The sequence below is a fragment of the Acomys minous genome (assembly GCF_964271855.1).
Source record: "Acomys minous genome assembly, chromosome: 9".
Taxonomy (NCBI): domain Eukaryota; kingdom Metazoa; phylum Chordata; class Mammalia; order Rodentia; family Muridae; genus Acomys; species Acomys minous.
The window spans coordinates 59,904,093-59,922,638 of NC_140490.1; the positions used below are offsets into that span (position 1 = coordinate 59,904,093).

Sequence of the window (18,546 nt, forward strand, 5' to 3'; positions counted from 1 at the left end):
AAGGCATGCTGGAAAGATAAACTAGAATAAAAAACTGGAGTGGAGGGCTGGAGAGATGTCCTCCGGTCTAAGAGCAGGAACTGCTCTTCCAGAGGCTCAAAGTCCAGTTCTTAGCTCACAACTTCTATAACTCCAGCTCCAGGGGACCCCAGGCTGTCTTCTTCCCTCCCAAGGCACTGTGTTCATGTACACAAATTCACACTAGATACAGCATATGCACACAATTCACTAAAAACCTTAAAACAAGCAAAAAACAAAATCTGGAGCCGACCAAATGAAGCATGGGATGAGGAGAGAGAGCCAGATGCTCTGAGAATTCCTTTCTTTCACTACTTCACATGTAAAAGTTCACAGCTGGGATGGCCTCCTGGCTTTCTACTGACTTATACTATGGAAAGGCATCAGGGGTGCTGGTTAACATTTTTAACCATCCCACTTAAATGTCAACAGGGCTTGTTGGGAACCCTAGGTGAAGGCTAAGGTTGAAGGAAACAGCAAAGAATCTGGTGTTTCTGGAGTTGACCTGTCCTTAAAGAACCTGTTTTAAAACCTGACCAGAATTCTGCCCATCGGGTCCTCTTGCTTCCTAGAAGGAAGGCAAGATAGCAGACAGGGTTTTCAATCTCATTTATATAAAATATCAGCACCTCTGAGTCCGACTTTTCCAGTCTGGAGTAGTGGTCTCTTGGAACTCAGGAACTGGCCACCTGCCTTTATTTTTTGTTGCTTGCTGAACAAGTCCTGTACCTCCAGCCCTGGTAGTTAAAAGATTTTTTTATCCTCCCGTAATTTAAATGTCTGTTGTGCTTTGTCAGTTTTGTGTCCAGTAAGTGCTGGCACACTTGGGGTGTCTACAAAGGCACAGGAAACAAGCTGTAGGAAACCACCCACAGAATCCAGCCTGAGTTTGATAACAGCCCTGCATTCCAAGAGCCTAGATGTAGCCAAAGCATTCATAAAGTACTAGAAAGGTCAGCGGTCCAATGTGGCAAGGAGGCCAGGAGCCAGAGATAAACTAGATTATAGGGCCCCAGGAGCTCACCTGGCCCTACCCTTTCCTCTGTCCTACCCAGGGCAGCAGGCCCAGCCTGTAGACTCCGCCCTTCTCCCCGCCCCTCAGGTATTTGAGGCCTTGGGCGCTGTTGCCTCCTCCCGTTTGCCTTTGCCGGTCTGCTCACAACCAGCCGAGAAACTAAGAGTCTGGGGTAAGCTCTGCTTTAGTACAGGCGCTGGGAACGCGGGGCTTTGGGGATGCGGGCGGGTGTGGTTCTCGGCGAGAGCCCAGTGATCCTGGCTCCGGTTTCCTCTGCTCCGCAGCGGCTACAGCGGCCCGTGACGCGGCCGGGTGAGTCGCTTGTAGTCCTGGCTGACTGGTGGCTTCGCTGCCCTCACAGATCCACCAGCGTCATTGGAGGAGGCAGCTGGCGAGGGATGGGGGCGACGCGGAGCCGGCCTGCCTGCTGCGGGAGGGTCCGGGGCTACAGGTGACCCACGCATGCCCCTAGATCACGAGTGATCTGGAGAACCCGGAGGCGCGGGCTGGTGACGCACTGAGATGAGCGTTAGGACCTGGGAGGAGGAGGGTGTGGGACAGAGAGAGGCCAAGGGTTGGGTGCTCTGCCTCTGCTTTCCTGTCCAGTGTGCCTGAGTCTCCCAAGGGCGACGCCCAGGCCGTGCTGGGAAGTTCTGACAAATCCTCAGGACCCTGGAGGCCTGAGAATATAGATACTTGTGAGAAACAATACCAGATCTTTGAAAAAAATTTCCCATTAAACTCGAGCCAGAAGAATTGTCATGAGATCTGGCGTCTGTCAGACTAGGAGGAAGGACACAGACAAAGCTCTGACAAGGGTTCTGTGCCAGGTGAAACTGGCATGTAGCTTGTTTTTTCCTTCCTTCTTGTTTTGTGGACCCAGAGCCTTACTGTGCTGAGGAAGTTCCCTGTCATGTGTCCCAGCCCTGGTCTTCCTCCTTTCCTTACTCTGCTGAGGTAGTTCCCTGTCACCTGTCCCAGCCCTGGGCTTCCTCCTTTCCTTCCCTTAGATCTGCATTGGGAACCAGAAGTATGGCCAGCTAACACTCACGTGGTGTCAGGAACACTGGCTGTGAGGGAATCTGGGGGAGGTGTGGCACTTGTCTTTGGCTTGCTTGGGAGGCAGTTGCTTGTGGTAGGGCTCTTCTGCAGGCTGCCCATTTCCTTCCTCCCGTGGATTAGGACTTGGCTGTGGGAGCTGATGTATTAAGTAACCATGGTAAATGTGTGTGATCAGGGACTGTAGTGCTGGGGCCTGTGCAGTGACTGCTGTTATCAGTATACATGGGGAGTGTCCCAGTGTTTCAAGGTTGCCCTGAGCAATCATAACCACTATGACTTGTGTCATCACACAGAGATGTTGTGAGCTTTCTTTTTCCTTTCTTCTTGTTTTGATGACCTCAGAGCCTTATTCTGCTGAGCACTCTTTGGCTTGGGTCACTCTTGGCTCCAAACACCAAGTTTATTTGCCTCCCCATCTCTGCATGTCACCCCATACCATTCCCCACACATGAATTTGACTTTTAGTCAACATAAAACAGCAGATAGTGGACACTAGCCCAGGGGACATGTCCCATGAAAGTATTTACTCACCAGGAAAGTGGGTCAGAGGGGAGGACATCCTATTGGGTCTCTAGGTGAGAGAAGCATGGGAGAATGGGGAAATAGAAGGACTCAGAGGGTCCTAGGAACCTATAAGAAGAACATTAAGATGGGCAGATCTGGGGCCAGGTGTCCAGCGCAAACTCTGGCACCAGCCAAGGACAATACATGCAGTAAACTTCGAACACCTACCCAGATCTAGCCAGTGGATAGAACGCTCTTCACAGTTGAGTGGAGAGTGGGGTCTGACTTTCACACGAACTCTGGAGCCCCGTATTTGACCACGTCCCCTGGATGGGGAGACCTGGTGGCACTCAGAGGAAGGATAGCAGGCTACCAAGAAGAGACTTGATACCCTATGAGCATATATAGGGGGAGGAGGTCCCCTTCAGTCACAGTCTTAGGGGAGGGAAGTAAGGGCAAAATGGGAGGGAGGGAGGAATGGGAGGATACAAGGGATGGGATAACAATGAGATGTAGTATGAATAAATTAATAAAATATATTAAAAATAGCAGATAGAAATCAAAATCTGATAGAAAACATTGTGGGAGAACTGAGATGTGTTGTTGCACACCTGTAATCTCAGCACTCAGAGGTTGAGGCAGGGGAATGAGAATTTGAGGCCAGGCTGGGCTGTGTAAAAACACACACACACACACACACACACACACACACACACACACACACACACACACTTTTCCCCTCTTCTTGTTTTCTAAACAGTATGGTAGCAGGGACCGTTTCTCTAGCATTTATATTGTGTTGGATATTTACTCATCTCTAGGTCATTTAAAGTACACAGGAGCATGTACATTGTTTAGGTCAAATATTAAGTTACTTTACATACATAAATTGAGCACGTGAGGCTTTTGGCATCTTCAGTTATCCAGGAATGACTATTAAAGTTCTGTTAGGCCATGCTCAGCCCAAAGCACCTTTAAGTTAGTTTAGTGAGTTACAACTAGGAGGCCAATTGCAGTAGGTTGAATTGGACCATCACAGCCCTGCCCCCCCTCCTCATATGTGACAAAAAGGGCCTGCAAGCATGTGCTACAGGATCACATGGGACACCAACCCTCTGTTTCCAGGCCGTGCAGTCAGTCTTTGCAGACCTTTCAGTTGTGGGCTGGGCACTGTGCTGGCAAAACGGAACAGACATTTGATCCTGTTGCTTAGCTGCCATTATCAGCTAGCCATCTCTGTAGCCACTGGCCTCAAAGTGCCACACAGATGCCATTCTTTGTGTGTTCTTGGACTTGGAGAAGGTTGGTGATGATTTACTAACTGACAAGTCTGGAATCACTTAGGAGACAATACTCAGTAACACTAAGAGTTACTCTCTCTCTCTTCCCCCACCCCCCACATCTAGGGTTTCTCTGTGTCGCCCTGGCTGTCCTGGACTCACTTTGTAGACCAGGCTGGCCTTGAATATACAGAGATCTGCCTGTCTCTGCCTCCTGAGTGCTTGGATTAAAGGCGTGGGCCACCAGCGGAGTTACTGTCTTGATTAGGTCAGCATCTTGGCTGGACCTTTGAGGGTGTGTCCTGAGTAGATTAAAGTAGATTTGAAGATCTATCCTAAAAGTGGACAGCAGCATTCTCTGAGCTGCATAAAAAGTAGACAGCTAGCTGAGCACCAGCAGTCACCTCCCCCTGCACTTGGGAGTTATGAGCAGCTATGAGCCAGAATGAACTCTCACTGAAGGTGCTGTCAGGGTCATTTTTTTACAGCAGCAGACATTAGGGAAGTCCCTGGATGAGCCAGTCCAAGTGTTTTAGCACCTGATAAATAGGTAATGCAGGAAGTGAGCACAGAGTCAGCCTATCAGAAATGCGCAATACTTTCAAAACTGTTTCCAGAGTGAAAAGGAGAGTTTCTGCAATTTCTAATTTGAAAAGGTCCTCCAAGAGTCCAGCAAAGTGCATGAGTAGGGCTCAGAGAAGGACATAAAATTTGGTGTTTCTGAGTATCAGAAATGATAATCAGAGTTCATAAACTTTCACAATTGTGGTTGGAGAGAGGGCAGTGATGGATCTGGAGTCCGATTGTCATCAGACCGACCAACAGCAAAACTGGTATCCAGGAAGCAGTGAAATCATAATTAAAAGAACCAGACATAAAGTCACATGTAACCTTTTCTAGACCCTGCCTAACTCAATGATATGGAAGAATAATACATTTTCAGATGTTCAAGAAACCAGAATAACTGTATTCCTTCTTAGAAAGTAGTTGGGCAGTGTGCTCCATCAAAATAAAGGAATAAATAACAAAACAAGACCATGTTTGGGAACCCACATCATGGCTCAAGCCTTTCATCTCAGCACTTGGGGGCAGAGGCAGACAGATTGAAGTGAGTTCAAGGCCAGCCTGGTCTACAAAGTCAGTTGAGGCTACACAGAGAAACTTTGTCTCAATCCCCTGCCCCACCCAAAAAAAAGCCAAGAACCAAAAACCAAACAACAACAACAGCAACAACAAAGTATGGGCCCTGACCAGATGATACAGGCAAAGAGTCTGAGCTGTACAGTATTCATATAGCAAGGGTCCAGGAGTCCTGTCACTGTGGAGAGCTGCGAGGTGCTGCGCCTTAACATGGCGCAGGCTTCCGCCTTCCGCCATCCCGATGGTGAGCGCTCTCTAAGATAAACAAGTCCTTATATGGCAAAAGGCTGTGCAAGGGTAACTGGTGATCTGATGACGAGCAGTCCTGCTCTGACGCGGACCTATGAGGAGGTGGCACCTGGCATGAACTGATTGGCCCTTGAGTTGTACTTAAGCTTGGCCCTTCCCTTCTTCGGGGCCATTCCCACTGAGCTTAATCCTGAGTAAAGATCTCGAGAAGAAGTCTGGTTGTTGGTGTCTTATTTCCGCTGGACGGTGCGGCGCCGACATGTCACTGATATGAACATTAAACACTAGTTGGTATAAAACATCCATTCAATGAAAGAGTAGTATGACTGAGGCAGATGTGAATGCCTCCAAGTGCCAGTGGGTCTCAGCAGAGTCCAGGGAATGAGAAGTTGCAGTGATGGTCTAACGTAAACCATGGCCCATGTTAGCGCTCCCCCCATACCTGTGTATGCATGTGTGCACATATGTTTATGTTGTGTAGGCTTGCACGTGGAAGTCACAGACCAAACCTCAGATGTGGGTCCAGGCCTTTCACTTTGCTAAGATAGGGACTCAAACTTTGCCACTGCCTTTGCTAGGCTTCTGCCCTGTGGGAATATCTTCCTGATAGTCTTCTGTCTCCACCTCCCATTATTTGTATGTCACTTTGTCTGGCCTACGTGGTTGCTGGGCGTTCAAACTCAAGTCCTTACACTTGCATGGCAGACGCTGTATCCATTGAGCCATTTCCCTAGCCCGGCAGCTGTGTTTTAAATGAGCACCATTACTCAATCTGTCTTCCAAACAGTCAGAGTTAGTATTTTATAATCGCCCTGAGAGAAACCAGGAGAGGAGCCTTCCTGTGGCCTTGGTCTAAAGAGTACAGCATAGTATCCTCTTGCTGCTGTAAAGCCAGGATGTTTGAGACCAACAGCTTGGGACAATGTAACCAATATAAAGAGATTCTCCCTAGTCATGTGAGGATAGTTTTGTGCACCAAGAAGAAAAAATGGCAGTTAATTGGAAATTTTTGTTAAAAGGCTTGAATCTGTGAATAAATTGAAATGAGGCAAACAAGATGACTTAAAGGCACAAAAGAACTCACTGTGTTTACACTCCTGCTAGGGATGCTAAAGCTGTTCTCTTCTCATCCCTACATCTGGGTACCTTTCCCTTTCTTGTAGTACAATACTTCCCCTTCCCATGTTCTGTGAGTTCCCAGCCTGCTCAGGAGAGTCAGAACTATTGGACTGTCTGACTGGGGCAAAGGAACTTGCCAGCTGCTAGTGGATGATGTGAGAGCTAACAGGTCTGCTCCTGCAGTTGCTCGCTTCCAGCTTGTACTGCTGCATTTGTGGTCTCCTGGCTGGTGGGTTCTTAGCTGCCTCTTGGCCTCTGAGCCAGTTCCTTCTGCTTCCCCATGTACTGGTTTCTGCACTTGGGGGCCTGAGTTAGCTCCCAACGGCCTGTATCACTTTCTGCATGTGACCTTTACTCTCCAGGGTCTTTCCCTTTCTGTTGACTGAGCCACAACATGACAGTGCAAGTGAAAGTCAGATGTGGCCTCCATATCAGCCTGTGTTTATGTGATATTAATTCCTTGTTCCAGGCTCGCCATCATGGATGCTCTGCAGGAAGCAAATGGCACTTTTGCCTTAAACCTTTTGAAACTACTGGGTGAAGATGGCTCCAAAAATGTATTTTTTTCACCCATGAGCATCTCCTCAGCCCTGGCCATGGTCTTTATGGGAGCAAAGGGAAGCACTGCAAGCCAGATGATTCAGGTAACCAGCACCATTTCCCAGCAGCTAAGCATCATTGACTGTCAGTTGAGCTGGTCCTCCGCATTCTCTAGCTGAAAAGAAAAAATCCTGAGGAATAAATGGGAATGCAGTGACAACGGGGTATGGTTGGATGCATTATACCTGTTAGGAGCCTATCACTGACTCACTGGTGATCACAGTATGTATGTGAGGGTTAGTGCCAGTAAAAAACTACAGGGGTGGTACTAGTGTCCCTGGGATCCCTACTTTCTTCTCTCTAGCCATAATGAATCCCAGCTTTCTCTCAAGTAAGGCACTAGACTGGTCTTGTGCCAGACCTAAAAGCTTCTTGCAAAATGCAGTCAGCCTTGGCTGTGAGCCCAGGACAGATCCATTAGGGCTTTTCCGGGATGGAGTGCATTAGCTACAGAGGTACATGAGCTGCAGAGACAGGATGTCCTGGCATAGGATGGGGAGGCCGCCTTGGGCTCAGCTTTGCCTTCTGGGGAGCTCTTGGCCATACCTTTCTATTTTTATAAGACTAAATTGTCTTGCCTTGAATTCTAAGTGTCTTTCTTCCACTTCAAAGCAATTACAACTACTGACAGGGAGTTCATCCTTTTCCTATGGGAGCAGCTGAAGTCACTCAGGTAGCTGTTCAGCAGGCTTGGATGTCTAAGGAGCTGTGTCTAATGTCCGACACCTAGGTGTTCACTATTGATGGGGTCTTGCTTCTGTTTCAAGCAGCTTTACGTGGAGGCAGTTCCTCCAGGATTTTCCATGTGGCCTCCTGCAGGATGGTTTGGACTTCCTTCCACCATGATGGCTTGGAAGAAGAGCACCAATGTGGCAGCTGCCAAGGCCTTTTAAAGCCCAGGCCCAGCACATGGCCATTCTCCTTAATCCTGTGCTGAGACAGTGCTGGAAGCAGCCCAGACCCAAGAGCAGGGAGGAGACTAGGTGACCTGAAGTCAGAAACCAGCTGCACTTGAATGACAGCAGGTCTCCTTGGTCGCCATGCTTGACCAGAGCACAGTTAGTGACCATGAAGAGCCGGGTCTGTGAAAGGCCTTTTCTGCTCAAACAGGGCACAGGGGAGGACCCTAGAGAGGGAGGATTCAAGGCATCTTCTTCTTTAAGGAGGTGGCTCTTTGAGTGGCAGCAGGGATCTGAAAGATTCTGAGGATGAGTTTAGTGTTGACTCATGTCCTACAGCTCAGCTGTCTAAGTTGTGTTTTTATCTGTTTTGATTTCAGGCACTTTCTTTGGATAAATGCAGCGGCAATGGAGGTGGGGATGTCCACCAAGGCTTCCAGTCACTTCTCAAGGAAGTGAACAGGACTGGCACACAGTACTTGCTCAGAACAGCCAACAGGCTCTTCGGGGAAAAGACCTGTGATCTTTTAGCAGTAAGTGTCATGCGGTACTTATGGAAAGTAGGCTGAGGAGCAGCCCTATTCTCTTTCCTCCTATTGCAGTTTTGCATTTTTTTACATTCATTGAACCCACATGTGAGTATTATACCCCCTCCCTAGCTTTTTGAGACAGAGTTTCCCTGTGTAGCCTTGTTTGTCCTGGAACTCACTCTGTAGACCAACCTGGCCTCAAACTTAGAGATCCGCCTGCCTCTGCCTCCCAAGTGCTGGAATTAAAGGTGTGTGCCACCACTGCCCTGCTATGAGTATATTATTATTGTACAGAATGTTTAAGCAAGAGCCATCCTCTAATTCTGCCTCTTCCACACATAAGAGCTTTTTATATAGGGTGATGTGTGTTCCTGTATATATAGAAATTTAGTCAGTCACAATTCTTCCTGTGTGATACTATTACATATATTGTTTTTTAATGTGTTTCTTTAACTTTTTGAATATTGTGGGATTGCCATGTTATTATTGATGCTATTGTTGGTGTGAGAGATGGCACCTAGGGTCACATACATTGAAGCCCCAATTTTACCACTGACCAACACTGTAGATACTGTTCAGTTTTATGAGCCATCATATGAAATTCCTGAGTATTGATGTATAGTGACAGACTGAAGCACTTGTATGTGGGGCATTTAGCTTGTACCCAGTGTGGGCCATTACCAACAGAGAGTAATCGGATGGAGATTCCTGCCCACATGCATCCATTGCTGTCAGATACATTTGTAGAAAGAAGGTGGAGCCTTGAGATTGTAATACGCTATTGCTCCATTGCTCTCCCAGGTGGCCAGAGATGTCAGCAGCGTCTTCATTCCTGTCCCTGTTGTGGGCTATGTGCAATCTGAACTTTTAAATGTTGACCTTGAGACTGGAAACTTTTCTTTGAGCATGTTCAAGGTGAACATTTCTAAAAAAAAAAAAATCTGAAACCTTCAAACTCCCCAATCTAAATTACACCTGAGCCTGAGCATTTTGGGTAAAGGAAACTCATTAATTGTTTATTCTTATATTCTGTGTGCATTTTTTGGTGTGAGTTATATTTCTTTGTATTATTTTATAACAGATTTCCTTTTTATAAGGTTTGAGATAAGTCTGATTTTTTAACCATAATTTTCTAACCTTATTATATATATATATATATATATATATATATATATATATATATATACACACTGCTTTAAAATGACATGATATAAAGTGAGTGTAGTGGAGTGTCAGATTAGATAGAATTAAGTTCTATGCACCAGTACCTTTATTTATTTTCCCACATTATTTTGCTTGCTTTGTAGCTCTAGCTACTTTCTATGATATTATCAGTTTTATGCTTTTTTTATATGAAAACAAAACAAAACTTCCATTTGACGAAGATGATTTTTTCTGTTTTTTTTGAGTTATTAATTTATCATTTAAAGATTTGAAATCATAAGCCTGGTTCAGCGGTGCACGCCTTTAACCCCAGGCACAGGCAGATCTCTGAGTTCAAGGCCAGCATGGTCTACAAAGTGGGTTCAGGATAGCCAGAGCTACAAAGAGAAGCCCTGTCTCACCCTCTCTGCCAACATTTTCAAATACCAATCACCACATGCAATAAGATTCTTCTTTAAGAGTGATTAGTTGTTGCTTAAAAATAGCTATTCAAATTCCATGTCATGAGGTAAAATAAATTAAATAAATTAACATGAAATACCCAGTCCCATAGCTTCCATGACCACTTCCCTGGTGCTCTGTGGGGTAGGTGACATATTTTGAGTGGTGGTAATTTATATTCTGTTAGCATGAACACTGTGGCTGAAGGTCCAGGCTGTGCACAGTGCAGAGGAGTCATAGCACATGTGGGGTTAACCCTCACTCTGCCAGTGTGGAGGTCTGTTAGAGTGACAGCAGGGTGACACTGCATCTGACAGTGCTCCCAGTTACCTCATGAGCCTCAGCTACTGCCTCGAGGATCCAGCTGGTTACATAAACTCATTCACAAACAAAGCTAAAGAAAGCCGGAAACAGGAGGGCTGCATTTTACACTCTTCCCATGGATTTGTTCGCAGAGCACATCTGTATGCCATTACACTTTGAATCTCTGCTCCTGTGCGCTGAGGAAGGCGGCGCTTGGTGCTAATCACTTTCCTGGCTGTGTAATCATGTTGCTCTGTCCTAGTCCTTTAAAGATTCCTGCCGCAAGTTCTATGAAGCAGAGATGGAAGAGCTGGACTTTCAGGGCGCCACAGAGCAGTCCCGACAGCACATCAACACCTGGGTGGCCAAAAAGACTGAAGGTGAATGCAGGCTGCCTCGAGTTTGTTTGTTTTCAGTGCTGAGATTTGACTCCAGGGCCCTGAGCATGTTGAGCAGGCTCTCTTGTGCACTGAGCCACAGCCCAGTCCCTGTTAAGCACTTAGCCTATGTTTTTAAAAAACTGGTGCCTTTATTTGTTGTTTGCTTATTGTGTGTTTTTGTATGTCTGTGCACACCTGCACTCAGGACAACTGACAGGGGTTGGTTTCTCTTTCTACCACAGGAGTCTGGGGTTCTCCTCAGTTCTTCAGGTTTGGTAGTGGGCACCTGTACCTGCCAGGCCAACTCTGATGCCAGTCTCTCTCTCTCTTTTTTTCATTTTTGATTTTTAATACAGGGTTTTACTGTAACCTGGAACTCACTCTGTAGACCAGGCTTGCCTTGAACTCAGGGATCTACAAATTGAGTCTAGGACAGCCAAGGCTACACAGAGAAACCCTGTCTTGAAAACAACAACCACCACAACAACAAAACCTAAAACCAAAAAAAAATACAGATGGGGACAACCTTGCATAGTAATGAGGGAGAAAAGTATCTAACAAAATGCAGTCCAAAGAGAGAATAAATTTAAAGCACTAAACATTTTTTCTGTGTATGTACAGATGCCTGAATACACTTATGTGCACCCTGCGCCTTCTGGGGCTTACAGAGACCAGAGAGTGCCTTATCCTCTGGAACTGAAGTCACAGGCAGTTGTGGGCCACCTGTTGTGGGTAGTTTATGAACTTTTAAATATTTATGTTCTCTTCATCTCCTCAAAATGTAAGCTTTTGGTGCTTACATGCTGAGAATGAATGTACAAGAATATCGAATGTCTATTTTTTCACAATGAAACCATATTTTCTCTAAGAGCAGAGTAGTTTGCATGTAGATCACAATCGCTGCCTTCCTCACATGACAGTGAATAGGAGCTGACATGTTTCACACAGTCTGCGTTTTATGGCCTAGCATGATGGCATGCACAGTCCACAGTGCTCATGTATGTGAGGGACAAGGCCACAGTGAGGCGCTGTGAAGCATGATGGGAGCTGCTGCCCGAAGCACCTTGGCTTCATCATGCCTTTGAGGTTGAATGTAGTTTTGCCTATTGTGGGTTCAGGAAGCCTTGACTGTTGGCACTTTCTTCACTCACCCCACAGTCAGGCAGTAAGATCACCACCTGCAAAGCTGTCTCTAAAATATTACCAGCTTCTGGTACTTTGCCTAGCATTTCTTGTTCCTTTTTCCCCCCCTTTTAATGACAGTGACTCACTTTGTATTCCTGGCTGACCTATAATCTGTTATGTAGACTGGGTTGGCTTCAAACTCACAGAGATGGGCCTCTCTCTGGCTCTGGGATTAAATGCTCTGTCACCACTTCTGGCTTTCCCCAGCTTTTAACAGCATTGTCTGTGATGCCTCCTAATATTTGATACACCTATCTGAGAACTGACCAGCCTCCTGTCTCTCCTTTCCTCAGTCCCTCCTTCCTCCCTCCTACTCTCCCTCCTTCCCTTTATTTTTCTCTTTATTTTTAAAAGTTTTTTTTTTAACAGAGTGCAGAGTGCTTTCACTCTAGTCTTCAGCTCTTCCTTTACTGGGTGCAATTTTCCCATATCTACATTCTGTAGTTATGTAGCATGGCTGCAGGTGCTGGGCCCAGCCCCTACTGCTTGTGGTTGTACACTGCTTCATACGTGTAAGGTCCATTCTATGACTGCTTTTCTACTTTCAATTTATTTTAAGCTTATACATAAATGTTTATATTGACAAAGTTCTCTGTAATTTTTAATATGCATTCTCTAATGTTCATTCATCTATATATCTTGATATATATATATATATAATCACTTCAAATATTTTTAAATTTAAAATCATAACCAGTCTATCTTAAAACAGTCTAAAGTTCCTTTCTGAAAGTTGTACACACCAATTTTCTCTTTACAGCTCAAGTGTTGCATTTTATGTATTTATTTGGATTATTAAATTCTTCTTAACCAGAACTTTTTCAGCTTATTTTTCTTCTCACTTAAGCTTTTTAAAGGATTAGGCTTTGTGCCCAAGAGATGGCTCAGCAGTTAAAGACAAACATAAACTTCTCTCTAGAGGACCTGAGTTGGCTACCAACACTCTAGCTACTTCCTATAATTTCTGTTCTAGGGAACCTAACACCCGGGGCCTCCAAGGACAACACCACACATGTGGACTTACACGCACACACACAGTATAACAATAATTAGAAAAAAACTTAAACGACAAAAAATGTGTCTTCTGTTGTTCATTTCAGGGTTGTTGCTCTAAGGACAAATGTCCCATTATATTAAGAGAAGTGAAGTCTCTCATACACGCTCCTGATCGGAGCAGCAGGTGGCACCATTTGCCTATGAGCTCTTGACACATATTAGCTAACTCTGTTAACTAATTGGGTCTTGTCTTTGTTATTGTCTATTGCTCAGAAGAGACACCAAGCAACTCTTATAAAAGAAAGCATCAAATTGGGAGCTTGATTACCGTTTTAGTATGGTTAGTTCATAATCATCATGGCAAAAGCAGAAAGGCATGGAGCTGGAGCAGTAGCTGAGAGCTTAGCCTCCTGATCCACAGGCAGGAGAGAAAGAGAGAGAGAGAGAGACTAGGCTTGCGGTGGGTTTTTGAAATCTGAACGACCATCCCCACAGTTCAACTGAGGACTAACATAGAAATACCTGGGACCATGTGGGGCCATTCTCATCCAAACCACCACAAGTCTTTAATTAGTTGTTTTTCCTTTTCCATTCTTCCTTTCAGATAAAATCAAAGAGCTGCTGTCCCCAGGTACAGTGGATTCAGACACTCTGCTGGTCCTTGTGAATGCCATCTACTTCAAGGGAAACTGGAAGGAGCAGTTTAACAAAGATGACACCAGTGAGATGCCTTTCAAAGTCAGCAAGGTAAACTCAGTGCAGTAACAAGGAGACTCCTGGGCAAGGTCCTCTGTTCACAGAGAGGCTCCTCCTGAGCCTGCGCCTCTCCTGCCCTTGGGCAGCTCAGCAGCCAGGACTCTCTCAGCCTTGGGAATGTTCTCTTCCCTTCCTTCTTTGCATGTCACCCATGGTGGCTGCAGGCTCCATGGCTTCAGGCCTGGCCCTGCTTCTTTCATGGCTTATTCTGCCACTGGCAGCTGCTAAGGCCAAACGTGATGGCAGAGCTCTGCAGTGGACTTGAAATGGTCTTTCATAGATCTTTGGAGGTAAAGTCTCAACTCCAGATGTGGCATAGAAGGCTCCTTGTGGCCCTGAATGCAGCCCATTCCTCATATTCCCTTCAGTAGTGCACACTCCTTTCTTTTCAGTTGTCTTCCTAAAAGTGCTGTCTTGTGTCTTCCCTGTCCTTCAAGAGGACCACACCCCCAGCTGGTTGCCACAAAACAGTTCTGTGGGAAGATCTTTCTCACCTGTTTGGAAAAACAGCTGAGGACAGACTTCTGTGTAGTGAGAGCCTGGCTTATGGTCTGTGCTCAGTAAACACTGAAGGAGTGAGTGAAATTCGGTGTTGGCTTGATAGAATTTTGCTTATAGACCAGCAAACAAAGAATGTGTATGTGAGATAGACTCCATGTTCAACCTCTTCCAGCTTGGAGATGCTTATGACCCAGGCAGTTTTTGTTTTTGTTTTCATATTCATTCTCTCTCTTTCATAAACTCTGTTTCTCTATTTGTCTCTCTTTCCTCTTCCTCCTTCTGCTTCTTCTTTGCAAGACAGGGTTTCACTGTATAGCCTTTTCTGTCCTGGACTCACTTCATAGACCAGGCTGACATCGAACTCACAGATATCTGTATGCCTCTTCCTCCAGAATGCTGGGATTAAAGGCATGTGCCACAGGTAGATAGCTGTGAGTTTGAGGCCAGAAAAACCCTGTCTCAAAGAAAAAAAAAATTATCCACCATTAAGCCTAGCTTATCTGTTTTTAAGTCTCTTTCTCACTAGGTGCATATACTCCTAGGCTGACAAAATAAATTGATTATTTCACACTCTGGATCATTAACCAGACCTTGGATCTCGGATGCTTGGATCTCAACTTGAATTTGAACCTCTAGGTTCTCAGGAAATGTATTTTATTATTGTTATTTAAATAAACTGTTCTGTTTTTTTCCTGAATAGAGTATTTCTGTCTTTGACGTCACTTGATGGCAAGATGTATGTTAGGACTTCCTTCACTGCAAGGAAAAGAAACCCTAGATGACTATAGTTGAAATCATACAAGCTCATCATCACCCACCAGGAGGGCAAGAGATGGGTGGAGCCTGGGGCTGCCTGCATGGGGTGATGGCTTGGGACCTGGCCCTCCTTTCCTGCTTTGCCACCCTTAGCATGGGGCCTTTCTCCTCAAACTCACACCAGGGCTCTGACTTTTGGAGTCTGCAGGGAAGAACATAAGATTGATAGCAAGAAGCCTCCTTCTGATCCCTTTCCCCATACATTACATAAGTGGAAGTACTTAGTGTGGCTAATGCTAAGTGCAGCGCCAAGAGCCATTGTCCTTTCTGCAGTAGACACACGTTGCTCTGTGGCTCTAGCAGATGCTGACTGTAATCCATATATATATAGCTATGCCTCAAAAGTCACTTGATTTTCTGTTGGTATGGCTATGTATTTAAATTGTGAGCAGTATTCCTGTTCATTAGTTTGCCACTAATATAGTCTTCAGATGTCACTTGAGAGCCTACTGAGCACCAGGCACTAACTGGATGAGTGTTCGTACTCTCAGGAAGTTCTTGTTTTCCTCCAGGAATGAAATTTGAGATGAGCACACATAAGAACACAGTGGTTGTTGGGAGGGCTCCAGTGACATACAGAGGACATGGCAGGATGCTGTGCTTGGGTGAGGTTGCAGTGAGAGCCACTGAGGAAACCTTCAGTGTAGGATGGCATGTGAGCAGACACCAGGACATAAGAGTCCTGTTGCAGGTTCTGAGGACCAGTCTGTTGGGCAGTAAGGGACTTAATCCCATAATCCCACAATACTACAAAAGCCTATGACTCTAGTGGATCAACGAAGAGAGGATGAAACAGATAGAGCAGGAGCAGGATGGGCTCCTTTTTCTATTCCTGGGTGCTGGAAGGACGTAATTACCTTCTGTTGCTGCTAGAGTGGAACCACACAAAGATGTCCACCCATAGCACTGCGGTCTCACTTGCTTTGTGCTGAGACATCTGGCTGCTGTGCTGAGGTCAGTGACAGGGAGAGCATCTCAGTATCCCAGGGCTGTGCAGATGGCAGTGGAGGTTAAAAGTAAAGTCAGATTTTGGTTATATTTCAAAGGGACAGACAATGCAGCATGGTACTGAATACAATGCAGGGTCTATGAGAAAGACAGTTGTCAAGGGCATGAAATGGCAACTGAAATGAGGTCATCACTGTCAACCGGAACAAATAATAGTTGTAGGTAGAGCAGCTGTGCAAAGGAATGTCAGATTGCAAGAATCAGATAGACTAAAACACATTATTCCAGAGTTCAGGGAGAAGGCCAGGCTAGAACAGTGAATATGGGAATTGTGTTCAAAGTCATGAGAGTAAATGAGCTCCCAATTGAATAGAATTTATGACCCATGACATCACAGGTGCTTATAGATTGGTTCAGTCATCTTTCTGTCTCTAAAAAGCAGAGATAACCAACTTAATAAGAGAAAAGACTTATTTACTCAGTGTTAAGGATTTAAATCTATGATGAGATGGACCCATTATTTTGAGGGTACTGGAATGAATTTAGGAAGCAGATATTGGAGCAAAATGTTTCATTCCAAGGCCAGGACGTAAAATAATGGAAAACATCCAGGATCCCACAGTTCCTTTCAAGGGCATACCCCAAGGACATAAACACTTTCCACTTGGCCCCACCTTTTAGAGATTTCATCCTTATGCCAGGCATGGTGGCACATATGTTTAATCTCAACACTTGGAGGCAGAGGAAGGTAGCCCCTGAGTTCAAGGCCATCCTGGCCTGTGTTACAAGTTCTAGGCCAAGGAGGGCTACATAGTGAGGTGCTGTCTCAAACAAACAAGATTCTACCTCCTTCCAAGCTTGCTCACTGAGGACTTAGCCTTGAAAAATGGGGACTGGGGGCATGTAAGGTCTAATCAAGTATTTGAGAGGCTGAGGAAGTACTCTAGAAGTTAATTCAAGAAAATGCTCCTTTGGTTGGAGAGATAGCTCAGCAGTTCAAACCACACGTTGTTCTTGGAAAGGACCAGAGTTAAAAATCCAGCACCCACTGGAGTCTCAAAACCATTTATAACTCTAGTTTCAGAGGATTTGATTACCTCTTCTGAAATATGCAGACACTAAATACACATAGTCATGTGATACCTATCTGTACATGGAGGCCAAACACTCATAAAATACCATTAAAAAAGCAGGTGTTCAGCCAGGTTTGGTGGTGCATACCTATAATACGAGCACACTGGGAGGCACAGGCAGCCACGCTCTGTGAGTTCGAGGCCAGCCTGGTCTACAAAGATCCAGGATTACCAAAGGTATAAGGAGAAACCCTATTTCAGAAAAAAAAAGTATTCCTAGATGCAGTGGTTGCCTCCCTTGGTTAAATTTGCCCAGTGTGTCACTTGTGTTTCCTTTCATCTTGATATTTATCCATTCTGTACAGAATGAGAAGAGACCTGTGCAAATGATGTTTAAGAACTCTAACTTCAAGATGACCTATATTGGAGAGATATTCACCAAGATCCTGATGCTTCCCTATGTCGGCAATGAGCTGCACATGATCATCATGCTTCCAGATGAGCACGTTGAACTGAGCACGGTGAGGAGCGCGGGCCCTTGATGACGATGTGAGGGAGAAAGAGCGTCATTTGGATTTCTGCTGGGGCAGCTCTCCCAGGCTCCCATCGTCATGTTTTCATCTTCCATTTGTTTATGGGGCTGTGGTGGATCCCAGGGCCTAGAGGATGCTTGACAAGCTCTCAACATTGAGCTGCGCCCTAGCCCCTCCCAGCCACCATATCACCCCACAGCCACACTCCCTGGGCAGTGTAGAGCCTCCCCATCATCTCAGGAGCCCTGTGTGACAGCACTGTCCTAAAGTCTTGAATTCTCCTCTAGGTGGAAAAGGAAATAACTTATGAGAAGTTCATAGAGTGGACGAGGCTGGACAAGATGGATGAAGAAGAGGTGGAGGTTTTCCTTCCGAGGTTTAAGCTGGAGGAGAACTATGACATGAAGGATGTGCTGTGCAAGCTGGGCATGACGGATGCCTTTGAGCCTGACAGGGCAGACTTTTCTGGAATGTCTTCCAAGAAAGGCATGTCTTTGTCCAAGGTCGTACATAAGGCCTTTGTGGAGGTCAATGAGGAGGGCACAGAGGCTGCGGCTGCTACAGCTGCCATCGTGATGATGAGGTGCATGAGGTTCACCCCCCGATTTTGTGCTGACCACCCTTTCCTTTTCTTCATTCAGCATGTTGAGACCAACGGGATTCTGTTCTGTGGCCGGTTCTCCTCACCCTGAGGGAGGGATGCTCCTGTCAGTCTTTTACCCACTCCATGGTTTACCTGTGACCCAAGTGACCTTATCCATAAGTGCAATGACAGTTATGAAATAAAGGGCTTTATAGTGCTCACCTTCAAAACAATGTCTCTCTGTCTCATGGGAAGCTTTTCCTAAGCTCTAGATTTGCATTTCTATGGGTTTGTGGTGATGCTGGCTGCAGAGCTCACCCCTGCAGCAGGACCCTCTTTCTGTCAACACAGGCAGGCATGTATGCTTCTGTCTGCTTCGTTGGTAGCATCAGGATCTCATCCTACTTTAAGTGAAAAAACCAGTGAGCTGAAGGTCTGAGGAGTGGGCAGC

The 18,546-nt window shown here is 45.7% G+C and overlaps 1 protein-coding gene across 1 annotated transcript; it reads left to right on the forward strand.

Annotated features, from left to right (window-relative positions):
* Positions 1–1,074: 1,074 nt before the first annotated feature.
* Positions 1,075–18,328, forward strand: LOC311605699 (serpin B6). The gene is made up of 7 exons (XM_084796426.1): positions 1,075–1,205; positions 6,857–7,031; positions 8,267–8,419; positions 10,587–10,704; positions 13,490–13,632; positions 17,345–17,500; positions 17,800–18,328. The coding sequence occupies exons 2-7, from the start codon at positions 6,867–6,869 to the stop codon at positions 18,202–18,204; spliced, it is 1,140 nt and encodes a 379-aa protein (XP_084652552.1). The 5' UTR covers positions 1,075–1,205; positions 6,857–6,866; the 3' UTR covers positions 18,205–18,328.
* Positions 18,329–18,546: the final 218 nt, after the last annotated feature.